The sequence below is a fragment of the Mustela nigripes genome, chromosome 15 (assembly GCF_022355385.1).
Source record: "Mustela nigripes isolate SB6536 chromosome 15, MUSNIG.SB6536, whole genome shotgun sequence".
NCBI lineage: Eukaryota > Metazoa > Chordata > Mammalia > Carnivora > Mustelidae > Mustela > Mustela nigripes.
The window spans coordinates 727313-754994 of record NC_081571.1 but is presented as its reverse complement, the minus strand read 5'-3'; the positions used below and the strand labels follow the sequence as shown (position 1 = coordinate 754994).

The following is a 27682-nucleotide window of genomic DNA, read 5'->3' as shown; positions in this document are numbered from 1 at the left end:
AAACAAAACCCATCAATATGCTGCCTATAAGAAACTCATTTTAGACCTGAAGACACCTCCAGATTTCAAATGAGGAGGTAGAGAACAATTTACCATGCCAATGGACATCAGGAGAAAGCTGCTGTGGCAATCCTTATATCAGATCAATTAGATTTTAAGCCTAAGACTACAATGAGAGATGAGAAAGGGCACTATATCATAATCAAAGGGTCTGTACAACAAGAAGCTCTAACAATTTTAAATATCTATGCCCCTAACATGGGAGCAGCCAACTACAGAAACCAATTAATAACAAAAATCAAAGAAACACATTGACAATAATGCAATAATAGTAGGTGATTTTAACAACAACCTCACTGAAATGGGACAGACCATCCAGGCAAAAATTCAACAAGGAAATAAAGGCCTTAAATGACACACTGGAACAGATGGACATCACAGATATATTTAGAACATTCCATCCCAAAGCAAAAGAATACACATTCTTCTCTAGTGCACATGGAATATTCTCCAGAACAGATCACATCCTGGGTCACAAATCAGGTCTCAACAGGTGCCAAAATATTTGGATCACTCCCTGCATATTTTCAGACCACAATTCTCTGAAGCTAGAACTGAATCACAAGAGGAAATTTGGAAGGAACTCAAATATTTGGAGGCTAAAGTGCATCTTACTAAAGAATGAATGGGTAAACCAGGAAATTAAAAAAGAATTGAAAAAATTCATGGAAAAAAATGATAATGGAAACACAATGGTTCAAAATCTGTGGGACACAGCAAAGGCAGGCCTGAGAGGAAGATATATAGAGATACAAGCCTTTCTTAAGAAACAAGAAAAGTCTCAAATACACAACCTAACCCTACACCTAAAGGAGCTGGAGAAAGAACTGCAAAGAAAGCTTAAACCCAGCAGGAGAAGAGAAATAATAAAGATCAGAGCAGAAATCAATGAAATAGAAACCAAAAAAACAATAGAACAAGTCAACAAAACTAGGAGCTTGTTATTTGAATGAATTAATAAGATTGATAAACCTCCGAACAGACTTATCAAAAAGAAAAGAGAAAAGACCGAAATTAATAAAATCATGAATGAAAGAGGACCACGACCAACAGCACAGAAATACAAACAATTATAAGAACATATTATGAGCATCTATATGCCAGCAAATTTGACAATCCGGAAGAAATGGATTCATTGCTAGAGACATATAAACTACCACAATTGAACCAGGAAGAAACAGAAAACCTGAACAGACCCATAACCAGTAAGGAGAGTTGAAGCAGTCATCAAAAATCTCTCAACAAACAAGATTCCAGGGCCAGGCGACTTCCCAGGGGAATTCTACCAAACACTGAAAGAAGAATTAACACCTATTCTCCTGAAAGTGTTCTAAAAAATAGAAATGGAAGGAAAACTGCCAAACCCATTGTATGAACCCAGCATTACCTGGATCCCATAACCAGACACAGACCCCATCAAAAAGGAGAATTACATACCAATATCCTCGATGAACACAAATGCGAATATTTTCACCAAAATACTAGCCAATAGATTCCAACAGTACATTAAAAGTATTATTCACCATGACCAAGTGGGATTTATTCCAGGGCTGCAAGGTTGGTTCAATATCCATAAACAAATCAATGTGATACAATACATCAAAAAAAAAAAAAGAACAAGAACCATATGATACTCTCAATAGATGCTGAAAAATCATTTGACAAAGTACAGCATACATTCTCGATCAAAACTCTTCAAAGTGTAGGGATAGAGAGTATGTACCTCAATATCATCAAAGCTGTCTATGAAAAACCCGAAGCAAATATCATTCTCAATGGAGAAAAATTGAGAGCTTTTCCTCTAAGGTCAGGAACACGGCAGGGATGTCCATTATCACCACTGCTATTCAACATAGTACTAGAAGTCCTAGCCCCAGCAATCAGACAACAAAAAGAAATCAAAGGTATCCAAATCGGCAAAGAAGTCAAACTCTCACTCTTTGCAGAAGATATGATACTTTTTGTGGCAAACCCAAAAGACTCCACTCAAAATCTGCTAGAACTTGTACAGGAATTCAGTAAAGTGTCAGGATATAAAATCAATGCACAGAAATCAGTTGCATTTCTCTACACCAACAACAAGACAGAAGAAAGAGAAATTAAGGAGTCAATCCCATTTACAATTGCATCCAAAACTATAAGATACGTAGGAATAAACCTAACCAAAGAGGCAAACTGAGAAAACTAAAAGTACTCATGAAAGAGACTGAGGAAGACACAAAGAAATGGAAAAATGTTCCATGCTCATGGATTGGAAGAACAAATTTTGTGAAAATGTCTATGCTACCTAAAGCAATCTACACATTTAAGGCAATCCCTATCAAAATCCCACCCATTTTTTTTTCAAAGAAATGGAACAGATAATCCTAAAATTCATATGGAACTAGTAAAGACTTCAAACAGCCAGCAGAATGTTGAAAAAGAAAGCCTAAGTTGGTGGCATCACAATTCTGGACTTCAAGCTCTATTACAAAGCTGTCATCATTAAGACAGTAGACAGTATGGTACTGGCACAAAAACAGACACATAGATCAATGGAACAGAATAGAGAACCCAGAAATAGACCCTCAACTCTATGGTCAACTAATCTTCGACAAAGCAGGAAAGAATGTCCAATGGAAAAGACAGCCTCTTCAATAAATGGGGCTGGAAAAATTGGACCTTTTCCTTATACCACACACAAAAATAGACTCAAAATGGATGAAGGACCTCAATGTGAGAAAGGAATCCATCGAAATCCTTGAGGAGAACACAGGCAGCAACCTCTTCGACCTCAGCTGCAGCAACATCTTCCTAGGAACATCGCGAAAGGAAAGGGAAGCAACGGCAAAAATGAACTATTGGGACTTCATCAATATCAAAAGCTTTTGCACAGCAAAGGAAACCGTTAACAAAACCAAAAGACAACTGACAGAATGGGAGAAGATATTTGCAAACGACATATCAGATAAAGGGCTAGTGTCCAAAATCTATAAAGAACTTAGCAAACTCAACACCCAAAGAACAAATAATCCAATCAAGAAATGGGCAGAAGACATGAACAGACATTTCCGCAAAGAAGACATCCAGATGGCCAACAGACACATGAAAGTGCTCCACATCACTTGGCATCAGGGAAGTATGAATCAAAACCACAATGAGATACCACCTCACACCAGTCAGAATGGCTAAAATTAACAAGTCAGGAAACAACAGATGCTGGTAAGAATGCAGAGAAAGGGGAACCCTCCTACACTGTTGCTGGGAATGCAAGCTGGTGCAACCACTCTGGAAAACAGCATGGAGGTTCTTCCAAAAGTTGAAAATAGAGCTACCCTATGACCCAGCAATTGTACCACTGGGTATTTACCCTGAAGACACAAATGTAGTGATCTGGAGGGGCACATGTATCCGAACGTTTACAGCAACAATGTCCACAATAGGCAAACTATGGAAAGAACCTAGATGTCCATCAACAGATGAATGGATCAAGAAGATGTGGTGTATATATACAATGGAATACTATGCAGCCATCAAAAGAAATGAAATCTTGCCATTTGCGATGACGTGGATGGAACTAGAGGGTATTATGATGAGCGAAGTAAGTCAATTACAGAAAGACAATTATCATATGATCTCCCTATTAAGAGGAATTTGAGAGGTAACGTGGGGGTTTGGGGGATAAGGAAGGAAAAAATGAAACAAGATGGGATTGGGAGGGAGACAAACCATGAGAGACTCTTAATATCACAAAACAAACTAAGGGTTACTGGGGGGAGGGGGATAGGGAGATGATAGTTGGCTTATGGACATTGGGGAGGGTATGTGCTATGTGAGTGCTGTGAAGTGTGTAAATCTGGTGATTCGCTGACCTATACCCCTGGGGCTAATAATACATTGTATGTTAATAAGAAATTTAAAAATTAAATAAAACCTGTATATATAGTTTATAGCTATATCTGTATATGCTTAAACGGTACCATTTTTTATATTTTCTTTCCACAGAGGAAATGTCTTCAAGTTATATTTTATCAAAATATCTAAAATATGTAAATCAGCATCATTTTGAATGCTAGGGTTTTCACTTACATGATACTGGAGAAATAATTTCCTCTTTTTCTTTTTAATGAATAATGTAAATACTTGGTGTCATATCTACTCTTTAAAAAGAAAATAAGAGGGGTGCCTGGGTGGCTCAGTCGTTAAGCGGCTGCCTTCAGCTCAGGTATGATCTCAGGGTCCTGGCATCGAGCCCCACATTGGGCTCTCTGCTCAGCAGAAAGCCTGCTTCCCCCTCTCTCTCTGCCTGCCTCTCTGCCTCCTTGTGCTCTTTATCTCTCTGTGAAATAAATAAATAAAGTCTTTAATAAAAAATAAATAGTGGGAGGAGTCAAGATGGCGGATAAGTAGCAGGCTGAGACTACTTCAGCTAGCAGGAGATCAGCTAGGTAGCTTATCTAAAGATTGCAAACACCTACAAATCCAACAGAAGATCGAAGAGAAGAAGAGCAGCAATTCTAGAAACAGAAAATCAACCACTTTCTGAAAGGTAGGACTGGCGGAGAAGTGAATCCAAAGCAACGGGAAGATAGACCGCGGGGGGAGGGGCCGGCTCCCAGCAAGCGGCAGAGCAATGGAACACAAAATCAGGACTTTTAAAAGTCTGTTCTGCTGAGGGACAATGCTCCAGAGGCTAAACCAGGGTGAAGCCCACGCACAGTCAGTGTGGCCCCAGGCCCCAAAGCGTCACGGAAGGATCGGGGGTGTCTGATGGCAGAGCTTGCAGGTATTAGAACGGGAAAGCCAGCTACAGAGACAGAGCCAAGGAGTTAGCTCCTAGCTTGAGGTTACCTTGAACTGGTCGCATGTTCGGTGAGCTCGGAGCATGGCCAGAGGCCTGGGAGACGGGAGTAATTGGGTGCTGTTCTCCAAGGGTGCACTGAGAAGTGGGGCCCCAGGCTCTCAGCTCTTCTGGGCCTCCAATAATTCTCCAATTATTTTTTATTCCCATCCTCTGGTAATCTACAGAAAGCGCTCAGGGAACAAAAGCTCCCCAAAGCAAACCCGAACGGATTACTCAGCCCTGTCCCTGGTAAGGGCTGTGCAATTCTGCCCGGGGTAAAGACACTTGAGAATCACTACAGCAGGCCCCTCCCCGAGAAGATCAACAAGAAATCCAGCCAGGACCAAGTTCACCTACCAAGGAGTGCAGTTTCAAAACCAAGGAGAGCAGCAGAATTCCAGAGGAGGAGAAAGCAAAGCATGGAACTCACGGTTTTCTCCACATGATTCTTTAGTCTTGCAGTTAATTTAATTTTTTTTCTTTTCAATTTTTTTTCTTCTTCTGCTAATTTTTTTTAACTTTTACCCTTTTCTTTTTTAACATTTTTAAACTAGTTTATCTAATATATATTTTTTCTTTTTTATACTTTTTCTTTATTCGTTTTCCCTTTTCTTTTTTTAATTCTTTCTTTCTTTCTTTCTTTTTTCTTCTTCTTCTTTTTTTTTTTTTTTTTAACCTCTTTTTTTCCCCTTTCTCCCCACTCACGATTTGGGATCTCTTCTGATTTGGTTAAAACATATTTTCCTCAGGTTGTTGCCACCCTTTTAGTATTTTACTTGCTCTTTCATATACTCTTATCTGGACAAAATGACAAGGCGGAAAAATTCACCACAAAAAAAAAAAAAAAAAAGAAAAAGAAAAGAACAAGAGTCAGTACCGAAGGCTAGGGACCTAATCAATACAGACATTGGTAATATGTCAGCTCTAGAGTTCAGAATGACAATTCTCAAGGTTCTAGCTGGGCTCGAAAAAGGCATGGAAGATATTAGAGAAACCCTCTCGAGAGATATAAAAGCCCTTTCTGGAGAAATAAAAGAACTAAAATCTAATCCAGTTGAAATTAAAAAAGCTATTAATGAGGTGCAATAAAAAATGGAGGCTCTCACTGCTAGGATAAATGAGGCAGAAGAAAGAATTAGCGATATAGAAGACCAAATGACAGAGAATAAAGAAGCTGAGCAAAAGAGGGACAAATAGCTACTGGACCACGAGGGAAGAATTCAAGAGATAAGTGACACCATAAGATGAAACAACATTAGAATAATTGGGATTCCAGAAGAAGAAGAAAGAGAGAGGGGAGCAGAAGGTATACTGGAGAGAATTATTGGAGAGAATTTCCCCAATATGGCAAAGGGAACAAGCATCAAAATCCAGGAGGTACAGAGAACCCCCCTCAAAATCAATAAGAATAGGTCCACACCCCACCACCTAATAGTAAAATTTACAAGTCTTAGTGACAAAGAGAAAATCCTGAAAGCAGCCCGGGACAAGAAGTCTGTAACATACAATGGTAAAAATATTAAATTGGCATCAGACTTAGCCACAGAGACCTGGCAGGCCAGAAAGAGCTGGCATGATATATTCAGAGCACTAAATGAAATAAACATGCAGCTAAGAATACTATATCCAGCTAGGCTATCATTGAAAATAGAAGGAGAGATTGAAAGCTTCCAGGACAAACAAAAACTGAAAGAATTTGCAAATACCAAACCAGCTCTACAGGAAATATTGAAAGGGGTCCTCTAAGCAAAGAGAGAGCCTAAAAGTGGTAGATCAGAAAGGAACAGAGACAATATACAGTAACAGTTACCTTACAGGCAATGCAATGGCACTAAATTCATATCTCTCAATAGTTACTCTGAATGTTAATGGGCTAAATGCCCCTGTCAAAAGACACAGGGTATCAGAATGGATAAAAAAACAAAACCCATCTATATGTTGCCAGCAAGAAACTCATTTTAAACTGGAAGACACCTCCAGATTTAAAGTGAGGGGGTGGAAAACAATTTACCATGCTAATGGACATCAGAATAAAGCAGGAGTGGCAATCCTTATATCAGATCAATTAGATTTTAAGCCAAAGACTAAAATAAGAGATGAGGAAGGACACTATATCATACCCAAAGGATCTGTCCAACAAGAAGATCTAACAATTTTAAATATCTATGCACCCAATGTGGGAGAAGCCAACTATATAAACCAATTAATAACAAAATTGAAGAAACACATCAATAATAATACAATAATAGTAGGGGACTTTAACACCCCCCTCACTGAAATGGACAGATCATCCAAGCAAAATATCAACAAGGAAATAAAGGCCTTAAATGACACACTGGACCAGATGGACATCACACATATATTCAGAACATTTCATTCCAAGCAACAGAATACACATTCTTCTCTAGTGCACATGGAACATTCTCCAGAAGAGATCACATCCTCGATCCTAAATCAGGTCTCAACCGATATCAAAAGATTGGGATCCTTCCCTGCATATCTTCAGACCACAATGGTGTGAAGCTAGAACTCAGGAGGAAATTTGGAAAGAACCCAAATACATGGAGACTAAACAGCATCCTTCTAAAGAATGAATGGGTCAACCAGGAAATTAAAGAGGAATTGAAAAAATTCATGGAAAAAAATGATAATGAAAACACAATGGTTCAAAATCTGTGGGACACAACAAAGGCAGTACTGAGAGGAAAATATATAGTGGTACAAGCCTTTCTCAAGAAATAAGAAAGGTCTCAGGTACACAACCTAACCCTATACCTAAAGGAGCTGGAAAAAAAAACAAGAAAGAAACTCTAAACCCAGCAGGAGAAGAGAAATAATAAAGATCAGAGCAGAAATCAATGAAATGGAAACCAAAAAACCAATAGAACAAATCAACGAAACTAGGAGTTGGTTCTTTGAAAGAAATAATGAGATTGATAAACCCCTGGCCAGACTTATCAAAAAAAAGAAAGGACCCAAATAAATAAAATCATGAATGAAAGAGGAGAGATCACAACTAACACCAAAGAAATACAGACAATTATAAGAACATACGATGAGCAACTCTACGCCAACAAATTTGACAATATGGAAGAAATGGATGCATTCCTAGAGACATATAAACTACCACAACTGAACCAGGAAGAAATAGAAAACCTGAACGGACCCATAACCAGTGAGGAGATTGAAACAGTCATCAAAAATCTCCAAGCAAACAAAAGCCCAGGGCCAGACGGCTTCCCAGGGGAATTCTACCAAAAATTTAAAGAAGAACTAATTCCTATTCTCCTGAAACTGTTCCAAAAAATAGAAATGGAAGGAAAACTTCCAAACTCATTTTATGAGGCCAGCATCACCTTGATCCCAAAACCAGACAAGGATCCCATCAAAAAAGAGAGCTATAGACCAATATCCTTGATGAACACAGATGCAAAAATTCTCACCAAAATACTAGCCAATAGGATTCAACAGTACATTAAAAGGATTATTCATGACCAAGTGGGATTTATTCCAGGGCTGCAAGGTTGGTTCAACATCCACAAATCAATCAATGTGATACAACACATCAATAAAAGAAAGAACAAGAACCATATGATACTATCAATAGATACTGAAAAAGCAATTGACAAAGTACAGCATCCCTTTCTGATCAAAACTCTTCAAAGTGTAGGGATGGAGGGCACATACCTCAATATTATCAAAGCCATCTATGAAAAACCCACTGCAAATATCATTCTCAATGGAGAAAAACTGAGAGCTTTTCCACTAAGGTCAGGAACATGGCAAGGATGTCCAGTATCACCACTGCTATTCAACATAGTACTAGAAGTCCTAGCCTCAGCAATCAGACAACAAAAGGAAATTAAAGGCATCCAAATCGGCAAAGAAGTCAAACTATCACTCTTTGCAGATGATATGATACTATGTGGAAAACCCAAAAGACTCCACTCCAAAACTGCTAGAACTTGTACAGGAATTGAGTAAAGTGTCAAGATATAAAATCAATGCACAGAAATCAGTTGCATTTCTCTACACCAACAAGACAGAAGAAAGAGAAATTAAGGAGTCAATCCCATTTATAATTGCACCCAAAACCATAAGATACCTAGGAATAAACCTAACCAAAGAGGCAAAGAATCTGTACTCAGAAAACTAAAAGTACTCATGAAAGAGACTGAGGAAGACACAAAGAAATGGAAAAATGTTACATGCTCCTGGATTGGAAGAATAAATATTGTGAAAATGTCTATGCTACCTAAAGCAATCTACACATTTAATGCAATTCTTATCAAAGTACCATCCATCTTTTTCAAAGAAATGGAGCAAACAATCCTAAAATTTATATGGAACCAGAAAAGACCTTGAATATCAAAGGAATATTGAAAAAGAAAGCCTAAGTTAGTGGCATCACAATTCTGGACTTCAAGCTCTATTACAAAGCTGTCATCATCAAGACAGCGTGGTACTGGCACAAAAACAGACACATAGATCAATGGAACAGAATAGAGAGTCCAGAAATAGACCCTCAACTCTATGGTCAACTAATCTTCGACAAAGCAGGAAAGAATGTCCAATGGAAAAAAGACAGCCTCTTCAATAAATGGTGTTGGGAAAATTGGACAGCCACATGCAGAAAAATGAAATTGGACCATTTCCTTACACCACACACAAAAATAGACCAAAATGGATGAAAGACCTCAATGTGAGAAAGGAAACCATCAAAATCCTTGAGGAGAACATAGGCAGCAACCTCTTCGACCTCAGCCACAGCAACATCTTCCTAGGAACATGGCCAAAGGAAAGGGAAGCAACGGCAAAAATGAACTATTGGGATTTCATCAAGATCAGAAGCTTTTGCACAGCAAAGGAAATAGTTAACAAAACCAAAAGACAACTGACAGAATAGGAGAAGATATTTGCAATCGACATATCAGATAAAGGGCTAGTGTCCAAAATCTATAAAGAACTTAGCAAACTCAACACCCAAAGAACAAATAATCCAATCAAGAAATGGGCAGAGGACATGAACAGACATTTCTGCAAAGAAGACATCAAGATGGCCAACAGACACATGAAAAAGTGCTCCATATCACTCGGCATCAGGGAAATACAAATCAAAACCACAATGATATACTACCTCACACCAGTCAGAATGGCTAAAATCAACAAGTCAGGAAATGACAGATGCTGGCGAGGATGTGGAGAAAGGGGAACCCTCCTACACTATTGGTGGGAATGCAAGCTGGTGCAACCACTCTGGAAAACAGCTTGGAGGTTCCTCAAAATGTTGAAAGTAGAACTACCTTATGACCGAGCAATTGCACTACTGGGTATTTACCCTAAAGATACAAATGCAGTGATCCGAAGGGGTATGTGCACCCGAATGTTTATAGCAGCAACATCCACAATAGCCAAACTATGGAAAGAACCTAGATGTCCATCAACAGATGAATGGATAAAGAAGATGTGGTGTATATACACAATGGAATACTATGCAGCCATCAAAAGAAATGAAATCTTGCTATTTGCGACAATGTGGATGGAACTAGAGGGTATCATGGTTAGCGAATTAAGTCAAGCAGAGAAAGACAACTATCATATGATCTCCCTGATATGAGGAAGCAGAGATGCAACATGGGGGGTTTGGAGGGTAGGAAAAGAATAAATGAAACAAGACAGGATTGGGAGGGAGACAAACCATAAGTGACTCTTAATCTCACAAAACAAACGAAGGTTGCTGGGGGGAGGGGGGTTGGGAGAAGGGGGTGGTATTATGGACATTGGGGAGGGTATGTGCTATGGTGAGTGCTGTGAAGTGTGTAAACCTGGCGATTCACAGACCTGTACCCCTAGGGATAAAAATATATGTTTATGAAAAATAAAAAATTTTTAAAAAAGTCAGATCCCTTTTAAAGGGAATACAATAAAATATGTGGTTTATTTTCCTCAAATTAAAAAAAAATAAATAGTTACGTTAGTAATTTTTACTATTTATATTTTTATTATGAGCACATATTATTTTATAATAAAAACACTAAAAAGTTAAATATTAAATTTTAAATATAAAATACAAATCAGACTCTTACTTTTTCCAAGGTGTTATATTTTGCAACTTCAAAGTCTTGTGGAAAATGAGGAATTTCAACATTCTCTTTACAAAACCTGAAACTTGTATAATAAAATTTTAGCATTAAAATGGAATTTTAGATTAAACAGAATATTCATTAAATTTTTCTTATATATCCCCTAATTCCATACAAAATACATTTTAAGTCCCTAATCCCTCCTCAGATACTCTGAACATGGTTAAAAAGTCTTGTGTAATGAGTTGGAATCCTCCTTTGGTTAACTCTAGAGCTCTGATGCCAAATACTGAGGGTCTGCATTGGAAGGTGGGGTGGCATGAAGCACAAGTGGAGGTGAAAGAGAAGCAGATCAGTGTACTGGAGAAAGCACCAGTCCTAGCAGTGGCAGGTGACCTGTGCTCTCTTGGGTTCTGGCCCTTAAGAAGCTGTCACTCAGGCAGGCTCACACCGGAGACTCTGTACTACATTCAATCACCACCCCCTTTAAAATAAAGGCATCAGATTTGTCATAGTCTGTGCTTTTATTTTTTATGTTTGTTCTGTCTTTTAACAGTACTATTAACAAATAAAATAAGGCTCAATGTGATGCTTAATGGATACCACAGTTGTGGGTATGCTTTACAAAACCATATATAATTGTAGCTCCAGGGCACCTGGGTGGCTCAGTCCTTAAGCATCTACCTTCACTCAGGTCATGATCCCAGGGTCCTGGGATAGAGCCTTTGTTGGACTCCCTGCTAAGGTGGGGTGGGGGGACCTGCTTCTCCTTCTCGAACTCCCCCTGCTTGTATTCCCTCTCTCTGTCTCTCTCTGTTAAATAAAGAAGCAAAAAAAAAAAAAAAAAAAAAAAGAAAGAAAGAAAAAGAAAAAAAGAACTGTAGCCTCATATACTCCATTTGCAGAAGGTTGTCACTTTTTCTATTTTTTTACATCTTAGGTAGGGAGTAAGGAAGAGTCTCAACTCTAAAGGCTTCTCGGTAAGGTAGCAGGGTAAGCAGACTACCCAGATCTCATCTCTAGTGCCTTTTCTTTTTAAAAATCAATCTAACAATTATGTCCACTCTTATATAATACTAAGAGGGAAATAATTAGCACTAGACTAGTTGAAGTAAAAAGTCTTAAATAAACAAAAGCCTAAAATTAGAGAAGCAAGATAAATGAAAATACTACAAAGACATGAGGTATTAATAGCATTTTAAAACTGAGCATCTTCAGTCCAGGTCATGATTTCAAGAGTCATCAGATCAAGCCCGCATCAGGCTTCCCACTTATTGCTTTTCTTTCTCTCTCTCCCTCTGCTCCCTCTATCTGTCTCTCTCTCAAATTAATAAATAAATAGAATCTTAAAAAACAAAACAAAACCTGTGCTTGAAGTTTACAAAACATTTTGCAAACTGAATCTTTTTTTTTTTTAAAGATTTTATTTATTTATTTGACAGAGAGAGATCACAAGTAGGCAGAGAGGCAGGCAGAGAGAGGAGGAAGCAGGCTCACCGCCAAGCAGAGAGCCCAATGAGGGGCTTAGATCCCAAGACCCTGAGACCATGACCCGAGCCAAAGGCAGAGGCTTAACCCACTGAGCCACCCAGGTGCCCCTGTAAACTGAATCTTAATGATCAGAAGTAGATTACTCTGGGGACACCTGTGTGACTCAGTCAGTTAAGCATCTGCCATCAGCTCAGGTCAGGATCCCAGAGTCCTGGGAATACTGTATCAGGTTCCTTGTTCAGTGGGGAACCTGATTCTGCCTCTGTCTGCTGCTCCCCCTGTTTGTGCGTGCTTGCTCTCTCTCTCACACACACAAATAAATAAATAAAATAAATAAAATAAAATAAAATAAATTGAAAAAAAAAAAAGTAGATTACTCTGTGAATTCCAAAATGTTTTCCTTCTCCATGGAGTTGTCCAGGGACGGATCATCTGTTGTCACTTCTAGAACAAAAACACTTGTTTACTACTCAAAGGTTTATTAAAATTATAAACAATAAATCCTGGAATTTTTAAGATTCTTGAATATAGGTCATTGTGGGAGGCCGCAATAAGGCTTGAGATGAGGACCAAACCAGGCCCTGACTTGTGCCTCCTTTAAAGTCCGAATAACCTAACAAAAGGTTAGGAAGGGAAAAGCTGAGTAGCACTGAGAAAGGGTTTGTGCTGTGTTATGCGCTCCCCTATGTGACTTCCCACACGCTTGCTAAACAAATGAGAACAATTCGGTTGGGGTCAAAAGTTCATTGCTGGTCCTTGCTGCCCTGGTACTGCTCCTAAATTACTTTCAGATTTGCCGTATCGATACAGAACAATTGTACTAGCATCAGCTGTTTGGTGTCACGAGGTCTGCTTATAGTTAAATGTGAAACTTATTATGGGAACTCGTGGTTGTTTAGGCTCAGGTATATTGCTTCTCCTATCACTATATATATGGCCTTAGTGCTTTGAATAAACTTAGCACTGTTGGACATCCTCCTTACTGCTCCTCCTGCCCCCATCTCTTTGTCTCTTAATTTCTTTTCACCATCCTCTTACCCTCACGTTTCCTGGTAGATTTGTCGCGCTGGTCACGACAGGTCATACTTAACACGGTATTTTTTTTTTTTTTTTTAATGTTCTTAAAGTAACTAAAGTAATTGGTAATCTAAGGATAGTACAAATGGGACAAAAAGAAGGTAGATTAAAATAAAAGATAGTGAGAATAGATCATGATTTTATTTTAAGAGACATGTGAGGAGAATTCTAATATCTGTATTATTTGAAACTCATTGATGGATATACAATTTCAAATGATATTTTTCTTTTCTTAAGATTATGGTGAGTAGGGATGCCTGGGTGGCTCAGTTGGTTGAGCCTCTGCCTTCGGCTCAGGTCATGATCCCAGGGTCCTGGGATTGAGTCCCACATCGGGCTCTTTGCTCAATGGGGAGCCTGCTTCTCTCTCTGCCTTTGCCTGCCGCTCTGCCTGCTTGTGTCCTCCTTCTCTCTCTCTCTCTCTCTGACAAATAAATAAATAAATAAATAAAATCTTTAAAAAAAAGATTATGGTGAGTATAGTAATGAAATGCATTTCTAGTATGCTGCAGGGTCAGAATGAGTTCCCCAGTGCCATCATGTCACAATGAAGGACCTGAGGATGTTTGATAATTTTGGTAATATGTCTAGACCATTCTTTGACTATACTGCCTTTGATAAACCAAAATGTTTACTATAGCACCTGTAATATATTAAGCGCTTTATATAAAATACTTACCAGAACTGCTTGCCTTTTGACAAGGAGGTGGTGTGATGTCCAGTGCCTTATTAGGATCATAATTCATTATGTCCAAGAGCCTCCTTTCTTTGATTGAGTCCCATATAAAATCTGGGTTTATAATATGGATATGGTTCTTTTGGATAGACTTTAGTTGATACTGGCTCAGAACATCAGCATTGTCTATGATTATATGTGTGCACTTAGAAAAAAAGAAAAAGAATCAATTCATTATGTACATATAGAAACAAATCGAAATACTTTTATCTGTTAGTTTCATCCTTAAAAGTCTTTCTTTATTAAGTTCAATTAGCCAACATATAGTACATCATTAGTTTTTTATGTAGTGTTCAATGATTGATTAGTTGCATATAACACCCAGTGCTCATCAGATAATGTGCCCTCCTTAATGCCACTCACTCTGTTACCCCAATCCCCCACCCTCTGCCTTCTGCAACCCTCAGTTTGTTTCCCAGAGTCTAGAGTCTCTAATGGTTTGTCTCCCTCTCTGATTTCTTTCCATTCAGTTTTCCCTCCCTTCTTCTATGGTCCTCCGCACTATTCCTTATGTTCCATATATGAGTTCTATATGATAACCACCTTTCTCTGCTTGACTTATTTCACTTAGCATAATACTCTGCAGTTCTATATGTGTGGATGCAAATGGTAGGTATTCATCCTTTCTAATGGCTGAGTAATGTTCCATTGTACACATGAACCACATCTTCTTTACCCATTCATCTGTCGAAGGACATCTTGGCTCCTCCCACTCTTACGACTATTGAGGAAGTTGTTTCTATGAACGCTGGGGTGCATATATCCCTTCTTTTCACTACATCTGTATCTTTGGGGTAAATACCTAGTAGTGCAAATACTGGATCATAGGGAAGCTCTATTTTTAACTTCTTGAGGAACCTCCATACTGTTTTCCAGAGGGGCTATACCAGCTTGATGCCATATCCTCGCCAACATTTGTTGTTCTCCTCTAGGATTTTGATGGATTCCTGTATCACATTTAGGTCTTTCATCCATTTTGAGTTTATCTTTGTGTATGGTGTAAGAGAATAGTCCAGTTTCAATTTTCCCAACACCATTTATTGAAGAGACTGTCTTATTTCTATTGGATATTCCTTCTCACTTTGTTGAAGATTAGTTGACCACAGAGTTGAGGGTCCATTTCTGGGCTTTCTATTCTCTTCCAGTGATTTATGTGTCTGTTTTTGTGCCAGTACCATGCTGTCTTGATGGTAACATCTTTGTTATACAGCTTAAAGTCAGGCATTGTGATGCCCCCAGCTTTGGTTTTCTTTTTCAACATTCTCCTTGTGACCGGTGTCTTTTCTGGTTCCATACAATTTTTGGATTGTTTATTCCAGTTCTGTGAAAAAGGTTGATAGATTGCATTGAGTGTGTAGATTTCTCTGGGTAGCATAAACATTTTAACAATGTTTATTCTTCCAACCCATGAGCATGGAATGCTTTTCTATCTCTTTGTGTCTTTCTCAATTTCTTTCATAAGTGTTCTGTAATTTCTAGAGTACAAATCCTTTGCCTCTTTGGTTAAGTTTATTCATAGTTATCTCATGGTTTTTGGTGCAATTGCAAATGGGATAAATTCCTTAATTTCTCTTTCTTCAGACACATTGTTAGTGTATAGAAATGCAACTGATTTTTGTGCATTGATTTTGTATCCTGCCATGTTGCTGAATCACTGTTATGAGTTCTAGCAGTTTTGGGGTGGAGTCTTTTGGGTTTTCCACATAAAGTATCATGTCATCTGCAAAGAGAGAGAGTTTTACTTGTCAATTTGAATGCTTTTATTTCTCTTTGTTGTCTGATTGTTAAGGCTGAGCCTTCTAATACTATGCTGAACAGCAGTGGTGAGAGCAGGCATCCCTGTTGTGTTCCTGACCTTAGGAACACAAAGCTCTTAGTTTTTCTCCACTGAGAATATTTGCTGTGGGCTTTTCATAGATGGTTTTTATGATATTGAGGTATGTTCCCTCTATCCCTGTCCTTCAAGAGTTTTAATCAAGAAATTATGCTGTATTTTGTTGAATGCTTTCTCTACACCAATTGAGAAGATCATATGATTCTTGTCTTTTCTTTTATTAATGCGCTCTGTCATATTGATTAATTTGTGAATCCAGTTTTAATTCCTTGCACCCCAGGAATAAACTCCACCTGGTAGTGGTGAATCATCCTTTTAATGTACTATTGGATTCTATTGGCTGGGATCTTGTTGAGTATTTTGGCATTCATGTTCATCAGGGACATTTGTCTGTAATTCTCCTTTTTGATAGGGGTTTTTGTCTGGTTATGGAATCAAGGTAATGCTGGCTTCATAGAAGGAGTTTGGGAGTTTTCCTTCCATTTCTATTTTTTGAAAGAGCTTCAGTAGAATAGGTATTATTTCTTCTTTTTTTATGCTAAATATTTTATTTATTTACTTGACAGAGAGAGAGAGAGACAGAGAGACAGCAAGAGCAGGAACACAAGCAGGAGGAGTGGGAGAGGGAGAAGCAGGCTTCCCACTGAACAGGGAGCCTGATGTGAGGCTCAATCCCAGGACCCTGGGATCATGACCTGAACCAAAGGCAGATGCTTAACGACTGAGCCATCCAGGTGCCCCTCTTCTTTAAGTGTTTGGTACAATTCCCCTGGGAAGTCATGTGGTTCTGGACTCTTGTTTTGGGAGGTTTTTTATTACTGCTTCAATTTCCTTGCTGGTTATTGGTCTGTTCAGGTATTTTACCTCTTCCTGTTTGTCTTGGTAGTTTATACATTTCTAGGAATGCATCCATTTTGGCATATAGTTTGGCATATAGTTGCTCGTAATATATTTTAACAATTACTTCTATTTCCTTGGTATTGGTTGTGATCTCTCCCCTTTCATTCATGATTTTATTAATTTGGATCCTTTCTCTTTTCTTTTGTATACATCTGGCCAGATGTATACAATCCTATTAATCCTATTAATTCTTTCAAAGAACCAGCTCCTAGTTTTATTGATCCGTTCTACTGTTCTTCTGGTTTCTATTTCATCGATTTGTGCTCTAATCTTCAATATTTCTCTTCCTCTGCTTGGTTTAGGTTTTATATGCCATTCTTTCTCCAGGTCCTTTAGGTATACAGTTATCTTGTGTATATGGGATTTTTCCGATTTTTTTTTTTTTTTGAGAGCAGCTTTGACTACTACGTACTTCCCTCTCAGGACAACTTTTGCAATACCCCATATGTTTTGAATTGATGTGTTTTCATTTTCATTAGTTTGCATGAATTGTTTAAGATCTTCCTTAATTTCCCGATTGATCCATTCATTCTTTAGCAGGATGTTCTTTAACCTCCAAGTGTTTGAGTTCCTTCCAAATTTCTTCTTGTTATGGAGTTCCAGTTTCAAAGCATGTGGTCTGAAAATATGCAGGGAATGACTCAATCTTAGGTGTCAGTTCAGGCCTGTCTTGTGACTCAGTATGTGATCTATTCTGGAGAATGTTGCATGTGCACTCAAGAAGAATGAGTATTCTGTTGTTTTAGGATGGAGTGTTCTGTATGTATCTGTGAAGTCCATCTGGGCCAGTGTGTCATTCAAAGCCCTCATTTCTTTATTGATCTTCTGCTTAGATGATCTGTCCATTGCTGTGAGTGGGGTCTGCAAGTCCCCTACTATTAATGCATTATTATCAATATGTTTCTTTACTTTGGATATTGTTTTATATAACTGGCTGCTTCCACATTGGGAGCATAGATATTTCCAATTGTTAGATCTTCGTGTCAGATAGACCCTTTGAGTATGATATGGTGCTCCTCTACATCTCTTATGAAAGTCTTCTGTTTAAAATCTAATTTGTCTGATATGAGAAATGAGAACTGCTATTCCAGCTTTCTTTTGAGGTCCACTGGCATGGTAAATGGTTCTCCATCCCTTCACTTTTAATTTGGAGGTGACTTTAGGTTCAAATTAGTCTCTTGTAGATAGCATATGGATGGGTCCTCCTTTTTCAATCCAATCTGATACCCTGTGTCTTTTGATTGGAACATTCAGCCTGTTTATATTCAGAGTAACTACTGAAAGATATGAATTTAGTGACATTGTATTGCCTGCCAAGTCTGTAGTTTGTTCTGTAGATTGTCTGTTACTTTCTGGTCTGTTACTCTTGGGCTCTCTCTTTGCTTACAGTATCCCCCTTAGTATTTCTTACAGGGCTGGCTTGGTGGTCACATATTCTTTCAGTTTCTGTCTGTCCTGGAAACTCTGTATCTCTCCTTCCATTCTGAATGAGAGCCTTGCTGGAGAAAGTATTCTTGGCTGCATGTTCTTCTCATTTAGTATTCTGAATATATCTTGCCAGCACTTTCTGGCCTGCCAGGTTTCTGTGGATAGGTCTGATGTTATTCTGATGTTCCTCCCTCCATGTGTAAGGAATCTCCTCTCCCTAGCTTCTCTCAGCATAACTTCTTTGGCTCTAAGATTTGCAAGCTTCACTATTATAGGTCAGGGTGTTGATCTGTTTGGGAGGGTTCCTCTCTGTCTCTTGGACACGAGTGCTTATTTTCTTTCTCAAATTAGGGAAGTTCTCAGCCATGATTTGCTCAAATATACCTTCTAGCCCTCTCTCTCTTTCCACCCTCTCTTGAATCCTGATGATTCTGACATTGGTTCTTTTCAATACACCATTAAGTTCTCAAAGCCTTTCTTCATGGGCTGTTAGTTGTTTTTCTCTCTTTTTCCTCAACCTCCTTCCTTTCCATCAGCCTGTCCTCTAGATCACTGATTTTCTCTCTGTCTCACTGACCCTAGTTGTTAAAGCATCCAATTTAGATGGCATCTCATTCACAGCACTTTTAGATCATTAGCACTTTTAGGCCTAATTAGATCTCATTACCACCTTTAGAGATTCTGTATTGTCATTTATACTCTTTTCAAGCCTAGCTATTAACTTTATAATTGCTATCAGGTCATGATCTCAGGTCCTGGGATCGACCCCCACATCAGGCTCTCTGCTCAGCAGGGAGCCTGCTTCTCTCTCTCTCTGCCTGCCTCTCTGCCTACTTGAGATCTCTGTCTGTCAAATAAATAAATAAAATCTTAAAAAAAAGAAAAAGGAAAGAAAAAATCCAAAGAGGTCAGACACCACCACAGAAAAGCAAACAAGGCAAGATGAACCAAAACAATTAAAAAAGGGGCGTGGGAGACACTATAATCTCACAGGGTGGACAAAGCAGGGTGATACTCTTGCTCCTGATTGAATTTTGGTTTCTGTTTTAGAAGACACTACATCCCAAAATTGCAAGGAAAGCAAAGTTTATATATATATAAAATTGGATAGAGTGAAAAAAGGACAAGAATGAGGCATAAATCTATAAAATGTAGATGTGAGAAAAAAGTTAAAAAATAACTTAAAAACATAAGTTGGTAAAATAAGAATCTAGTTAAAATGCGGAAAAGTTTAAAAAAATGTAAAATTTTAGACTGAAGGATAAACCAATCATGAGGTAACATATGGAACTCGATACATTATTTGCCCCTGGTTCTGGGGTTTTACCATCCTGTGGGATTTCTCAGGGAGGTGCCTGCTGTTCTACTTCTCAGGTGTCTTTCCCTGGGCAAAGTTGCCCCACCCCTTGTCAGGGGGATGGGCTCAAGGTGAACTGGTCATCTGTGTCGCTTTTGTTTCTTGGTGGCTTTCCACACCTCTTCAGAGGGTCAGAGCAAAAACAGCCATGCCAGGATCTTTGGCCCAGAGGCACGAGATCACAGTTCCCCTTCTTCAATAAACTCTCCAGGTCAAATTATCTCCACATCTGTGTGTATCAAGCCCACAGACTTCTGCAGTTCACCCCCACTACACTTCTCCTGGGGGGTGCCTCTGGTGCCCATGAGCAACACTTCGCTTTGTGTCTTTGCAACTTCAAGTGGTTGTGAGCTCACACACATCCTGCTCTGCTGCTCCCAGGTCACAGCTGGGTGCCATCCTACTCTCCTTTCTGGAACCATCAGTGCCTGAGAGCTGTTGTCCAGTCATAGGCACAGCCTCTGTGTGCCATACTCCACAGACTCTGGCAATTTGCACCCAATTCGCACCAGGGGGTGCTCTAAGGGTCCACGAGCCTCACTGCACTTTGTGTCTTTGTGACTGTGAGTGGTTCTGAGGTCAGGTACGGACCCTGCTCCATTGCTCCCAGGTAATAGCTGGATGCCATCCTACTCTCCTTCCTGGCGCCACTACTTCCCTGAGAGTTGTTGCTAGATTCATGGGAGCAGCTGTTTTATTTCTATCCAGGAGATGTTAAACAGCCCACATGTTCCAGTTGCCTGGGGCGAAGAGTGGTCTTCCTACCAGCCCAGCTCACGGTTTATGGTGACTGGAGCTGAGAGTCCCTTCTGAGCTCTCTGACCATAACCAGTTTCCCACTTCACTGCTCAGGCACCCTATCGGATCAGGCACCCCCATTCTTTCTGTGTCTCCGGGATCCTCCGAGATCACAATGACCCACTTAGAATTCTGCTTTTTCCATCTCCTGTGACCCTTTAAGAAATCTGTCCTAGTGAGCAATTTCTAAGAGTTCTGATTTCACGCTCCAGTGTTATATCACTTTCCAGCAGCCAGCTTATGGAGGATCCCTCCCCACTCTGTTTATCTTAAGATATTTCCCCACAGATTCACAATTCCACATCTCCTACCTTGCAAAAAGCAATTGTTTTTCTGCTTGTAGAGTTCCAAATATATTTTCTTACAACTCAGGCGGAATTTGTGTGTGTTCAGAATAGTTCTATAGATACCCAGCTAAATTCAAGGGACCAAATAAAATGAAGTCCCCGACCCTGTCACTATCTTGCCCTAGAATGTTCACCCTTAAAAGTCTTCAAGATAATTTATAGTAATCTTTCTCAGACTTCTAAAACTCTTACAAATAAAATAATTTTTAGTTAAATAAAAGTTTAAAAAATCAATAGTTTTTAAAGAATAGGGATAGGGATATACCATAATTGATTAACCAACCCTAGAGGTTATTCCCAAGTTTTCACTCCTTTAAACAATGCTGTGCTGAGTAACTTCATGTACACATATTTGTACATTTGTTTAATTGTTTTCTTAGGAGTGGAATGATAGATTCAAAAGGTATTCATTATTTATTTTATGTGTTAAGTTGTAATTTTATTAATTTATTATGGAATAAATAGTATATGCACATTTTAGAATATCTATAAAGTAAAATAATAATAATAATAATAATAAATTAACATATGTTTCATACCATTGTTCCCAGTTCATCTCCCCAGAGGCATCTGTTTTAACTTGTTTCTGGAGTATCCTTCTAAGCTATTCTATGCATAGGCAACACACATATAAGTACACAGCCCTAATTTTAGTCACAAATGACAGCATACTAAACATGATGTTATGAACCTGCTTTTCCACTTAATAATTCATCTTGGAGCTCATTCCTCAACAATATATAGTTGTCTCCTTCATTATAATACATGGTATGCACATTTCAAAAGTTTATATACATTGGCAACATAATTTCCAAAAAGTTTACACTATGTGGGAATTTCTGGAAATGAGAGACCATGTTGGCATTCTTTACCCAGAAGATAAACTGAGAAAGCATAACTGGCATGAATTATTCATCCATGCACAGAAATGGAAACAGGCAAGTGAGGAAAGCTGTATTAAGAGATATATACACAGTTCTGCCTAAACTGGAGGTGAACAGGGACATTCCATTTCTGATAATCACAGGCAAACTACTAAATGCCAGAGGGCACCCAGGATCTAGCTGGAGTTGAACATACTTCACAGAACAAACTAGACTCATGTCAGCAAGCCCCAGGGATGTGGTCCAGGAAGGGTCAGGCTAAGCCACCAATCTTAAACTGTCAGGTCTACAATTCCATTTCAAGAGAGGGAAAGTAGCTTCCTTCGGACTTTAAATAAACAAAACAAGCAGTAAAAGCTGTATAAGCAGTTCAAGATGAGTTTACATGTTTTTCTTCGTCCCGAGTCACACTGTACAAGTGACACTCAGGGACGACATACTAGGGAGTGATTAGATGGAATGCTTTTTGCAAATGCTGTACACCATCACTTTTCTCCTTCAAGAATAGATTTGGCTGGTCTGTAATTATTTCTGTTTAGGTCTTCAGGTCTTGTACTCTAATAACTTCAGATTCACAAGGTACGTGTAATTTCTCTACAGCTCAAGGAAATGGAGAGAAGGTGGGATGCATGGTCTTTCCTCCTCTGCCTTTCTCCAGCCCAGCTTCCCTGTTAACGATGTCATAATTTCACCTGCCTTCAGTGACTTTCTTCTGTGGCCAATTGTCTCTGCTTACCCTTCTAACCATGACCCATTCACCCTTAAAAAAATATATTAATTTATTATTTTAAGTAAGCTCTATGCCCAACATGGGGTCTTAACTCAAGACCCCAAGATCAAGAGTCGCATGATCTTCCCACTGAGCCAGCCAAGCCCCCTGAACTACCCTCCCTGAATGGACAGTATTTATCACACAGTTCTTACAAAGTTTACATACCTGAGGATTTAATAAAAAGGAAAAATTTCCACCATTCTCCTTAATGTCATTTTGTAGCTTTTTCTTCTGTTGACGAGCTAAGTGCTTAACTTTCAAACAGAAGTTACAATTTGCAAAGATCCTCACAGTCATCCTGTAGGGAAAAAAGTTTCAAGTCATAGTTTTAAAGTCTTCTCAATGGAATATTATTGAGCCATCAAAAAGAATGAAATCTTGCAATTTGCATTGACATGGCTAGAACTAGAGAGTATTAGGCCAAGTGAAATGAGTCAGTCAGAGAAAGACAAATACCATATGATTTCACTCATATGTGGAGTTTAGAAACAAAACAGAAGAACACTGGAGAAGTGAAGGAAAAATAAGATAAAAACAGAGAGGGGGAAAATCACAAGAGACTTAAAAAAAAAAAAAAGGATTTTATTTATTTATTTGAAAGAGAGGATCTCCAGCAGACTCCGTATGTAGCACAGAGCCTGATGCGAGGCTCAATCCCAAGTCCCCAAGATCATGACCTGAACCAAAATCAAGAATCAGATGCTTAACTAACTGAGCCATCCAGGCACCCCAGCCATAGGATACTCTTAACCATAGGGAACAAACTGACAGTTGCTGGGGGGAGGTGGGTGGGGAGATTGGGTGACTGGGTGATGGGCATTAAGGAGGGCACTTGAGGAGCACTGGATGTTAGATGCAACTGATGAATCACTAAATTGTACCCCTGAAACCAGTAATACAGTATATGTTAACAAAATTGAATTTAAATAATAAATAAATAAATAAATCACAGTATAATAAAATTCAGGGGAGTCTGTGGAAAAAAATAAAGGATTTTCTTTTCAGTGAATATAAATGACAGTGCATCAGGAATTTTCTACATGCAAACAATGTGAATATGGGCATTATTTTAAAAAGGCATATTGCAATCATTTTTAACTACAAAAATTGAACAGTGATCAAACTTACAAGTATGTTGGTTTTAAAATCATTTCTAGCTTTATGGCTGGTACTATGGCGCTCCAAAATTCTTTCATATAGGCTTGTACTATACACCTTAATGAAAATGTACAGATTTCAGTTACAGATCAGGTGTGTGGTTTAAGAACACAAAGCACTTCTTTCTAGATTAAAAATTAATATATGTGATAGTGAAGCCACAGATTTTATACATAATTCTTTAAAACTTAAAAGACCCTTAATCCCATTAGTTATGTGGATGTCTGTTAGCCATTCTAGAGAAAAAACTGATCAATTAGTAATAAAAGTATGCAACTTATGTTTAAATGGAAACATATTAATGTTTTAATTTAACTTCTTTTACTGTCCTACTTTCCTATATATGGAAAAGATTTACTTCTAAGAAAAATAGGCATATTTTGAAAGGAAAGAAATGTATAAGTATTTAACAGTAAACTTCGTTTGCCTTTTCTTCCAGGCTTTTTTTCTATGTGTATGTACTGTAATGGACTATGTTATTATCAAAATTGAAATCATACCATATTCACAATACCTATCTTGCATTTTGTTTTAGCATTTTGTCTTTAGCATCAAATCATTAATTATTCCTGGAAAACATTTTTAAGAAAGGCTATCTTAGATAAATGTCATAAATGAACTATTTCTATTGTTGGGCAATCAAATTACTTCTAAATTTTGTTATCAAAAACAAAGCTATAGGGACACCTGAGACATCAGGTGGATAAGTGTCTGCTTTCAGGTCAGGGATCCAGTCCCTCATCGGGTTCATTGCTAGGTGAGGTAGCCTGCTTCTTCCTCTGCCCGCTGTTCCCCCTGCTAGTGCTTGCTCACACACACTCTCTCTCTTTGACAAATAAAACAAACAAACAAACAAACAAACCAAAACTTATGGGAGAGTTTAGGTGGCTCAATTGGTTAAGAGTCTGACTCTTGATTTTGGCTCTGGTCATGACCTTGGGTTCCAGGATCAGCTCAGTGGAGAGACTGCTGGAGACAGTTTCTCCCTCTGTGCCCCCACCTTCTCTCAAATAAATAAATATTTTTTAAAACATGTTTATTTATTTGATAGAGAGAGACAGCAAGAGAAGGAACACAAGCAGGAGTGGGAGAGGGAGAAGTAGGCATCCTGCTGAACAGGGAGCCTGATGTGAGACTCGATCCCAGGACCATGGGATCATGACCTGAGCTGAAGGCAGATGCTTAACAACTGAGCCACCCAGGCGCCCTTCAAATAAATCCATCTTTAAGAAAAAAAGCTATGATGCACACCCTTACATGTAAATCTTTGTTTGCAATTCCAATGGTTATCTTAGAAAATAGTACTGAAATCCTAAACAATACTGACTCAAAGAGCTTAAATGATTTTTATTCTTGTTAAATTACATTACTTTTAGTTTTACCTTAAATTGTATTATTTTTCAGTTTTGCTTAAATTTCCAAGGAAAGTACTATGAATTTGTCTTTCTAAAAATAACTTCTCCCCCAAAGTAGGTTAACCAGAATGGAGAAAAATAAAGAGCATCTACAGTGCTGGAAATGTTCTAAACCAGATAATGGTGATGATGCACAACTCATTAAAAGTCTTTGAATCATACAATTAAAATGGGTGAATTTAACGGTATGTAAAGTATATCTCAGTAAAGTTGTTTTTTAAAAAGCACTTAGGGGGCTCCTGGGTGGCTCAGTGGGTTAAGCTGCTGCCTTCCACTTAGGTCATGATCTCAGGGTTCTGGAATTGAGTCCTGCATCAGGATTCCTGTGCAGCAGGGAGCCTGCTTCCTCCTCTTTCTCTGCCTGCCTCTTTGCCTACTTGTGATCTCTCTGTCAAATAAATAAATAAAATATTTTTTTTAAAAAAGCACTTATGATCCCTCCATGAGAAATAACACCACTGTTGATTTTGATATTTCTTTCAATATCTTTAGATATTATTCTTTCCTGTATCAATATATTTTATAAATTACTTTAATAAAAATATGTTATTTGTGAATATTATTTATTGAATTTTATAGCCAGTTTCTTTTATCTAACTTTTAATGAGTATTTGCCCAATATCACTAAATAGTCTTTGAAAATATCTGTTGTGGCTATGTGTAATTTAACTCTTCCCCAAGTCACCAGATATTTGGTTACTGAAAATTGTTCATTATTAAAAATACACTGACAGAAATGTCTTAAACATATATTTTTGACCAAATCTCTGTCATTGTTCCCTTAGAATAGATGGCCAGAAGTGGAATTACTGAGTCAAACAGTATAGATATTTTTTAACCTTTATTTTGGTGGCACAATGTGCCTCACATAAAATTTTCCATTTTAACCATTTTTAAGTGTACAGTTCATGGAACTATTTGTGAAGCCAAAATATAAACAAACACTTTAAACAACTCTTCTTCACAGCTGAGGTCCTGTAGGGATAGTGAAACTAACACTCAAATACTGTGAAATCTCAAGTCAGGCCTTGACTTCTGTCTTCCTACTCATTGTAGGAAGTGAAACTAACACTAAACTAACACTATAAAATTCTGTGAAATCTGAAGTCAGGCCTTGACTTTTGCCTTCCTCCAGATTGTATATGGAGTCTCTCTTACATGTGTGGTCTCTCCTGGCTAGCCACTTTCTTAACATGTGCCACCGGTCTCTCCCTTCTTTCCAAGCTTCTCCTAAACAGTCAGTGTTCATTCATGTGGGCATCAGAGTTTATTGTGTACATAGGATATTTTGGAGTCAGTCTCTGTTACAAACACAGGATAAGACACACATCCCCAGCTCCTGAGAAACAACCTGAGCTCCTCCTCACAAATTCCAGCTACTCTATCCACAACATGCAAATATGGAGAGTGATTTCCTCCTTTAGCATTACACTCCACTTTAAATATTTTTATGTGTTTATTGTTATTTTGTAATCCAGAGTCAAAAGTCTGAACATTCAGCAGTGCCGTGTTCCTCCGGACAAATGCCCAGCTGAGTCACTGGGCATTCCCCGCAGGAAGTATTTAATGGATTTCCAAGTTTTCAACTTTGATCTTCAACATGTACACTGAATGTTTCTATCATGATGTTTCTAATTTCGAGGTCAGATTACATTCCCTGATTATTCACAAAAATACTGTATTTTTTTTTAAGCGTATACTTTTCCAAACCTATATTGAAGAATACCCCATTTTAAGAAGACAGGGTGTCTGCCTAATAGAAGCAAGAAACAGAGTTTTGTCGCCATCTGCTCATTTTCCCGGAGCCCGGAGCGCGCTCAGAGACCCGCTCGAGCACCGGCCCCACCTGTGTCCTGTCACCTGAGCCGCCGACTCGCTCGAGAACACGCCAATGCCCCCGAAGGGGGCATGCCCTCGGGCTGCATGAACGGGCCTGCTGTCCCAGGGCAACCAGCGCGGTAAGGCCAACCACGCAACCACCATCAGCGGCGGCACAGAGCTGAGCCAGCCGCTCAGGATGGGAGTCGACACGGACACCCTCGGCCAAGACTGCCCCAACCGCCCACGGGGTCTGGCCATCCGCGCCCACGCACCTGCCTGCCGGGGATATGGCCCACTCCCGACACTCGCTGCTCCTGGCGCTCCTGGCTCGGGACTCTCCTCGCCTCCGATGCTCCGGGCTTTCGAAGCTCCCCGCTGCCTACTCTCCCCACTCCCACAGCTCCCTCACCGACTGCTTCCGGATTCCGGGCTCCAAACTCCCCGCACTGACCCGAGGCGCGGTCCCGGCAGCCAGTGCCCCTGAGAGCGCTGCCGGAAGCCAGCCCTTGGCTGCCTCCAGAGGCCCAGCCCGGCGATCCATACCGCATGCTCCTTAGGCGGAAGACCGAGGGGCTGCCCCGGGATTAAGTAGTTGGCTGGGCTCAGGTTTCTTTTCAGACTGAGGATTCAGGATTTTATTTATTTATTTATTTTAAAAGATTTTATTTGTTTGTGAGAGAAAGAGCACAAGCAGGGGGA

General features: G+C 39.0%; 1 protein-coding gene across 3 annotated transcripts in view; it reads right to left on the bottom strand.

Moving 5' to 3' along the window:
* PARP4 (poly(ADP-ribose) polymerase family member 4) overlaps positions 1 to 27460 on the bottom strand; it is a 145525-nt gene extending 118065 nt beyond the window's left edge. For all 3 annotated transcript variants that reach the window (XM_059377996.1, XM_059377997.1, XM_059377998.1), the window contains exons 1-5: positions 27256 to 27460; positions 22755 to 22887; positions 14213 to 14414; positions 12834 to 12900; positions 10969 to 11050 (exon numbers count right to left, since the gene is read on the bottom strand). In XM_059377996.1, coding sequence (XP_059233979.1) covers positions 10969 to 11050; positions 12834 to 12900; positions 14213 to 14414; positions 22755 to 22886 — 483 coding nt within the window. In that variant the 5' untranslated portion in view covers position 22887; positions 27256 to 27460. The remainder of the gene's footprint in view (positions 1 to 10968; positions 11051 to 12833; positions 12901 to 14212; positions 14415 to 22754; positions 22888 to 27255) is intronic.
* Positions 27461 to 27682: the final 222 nt, after the last annotated feature.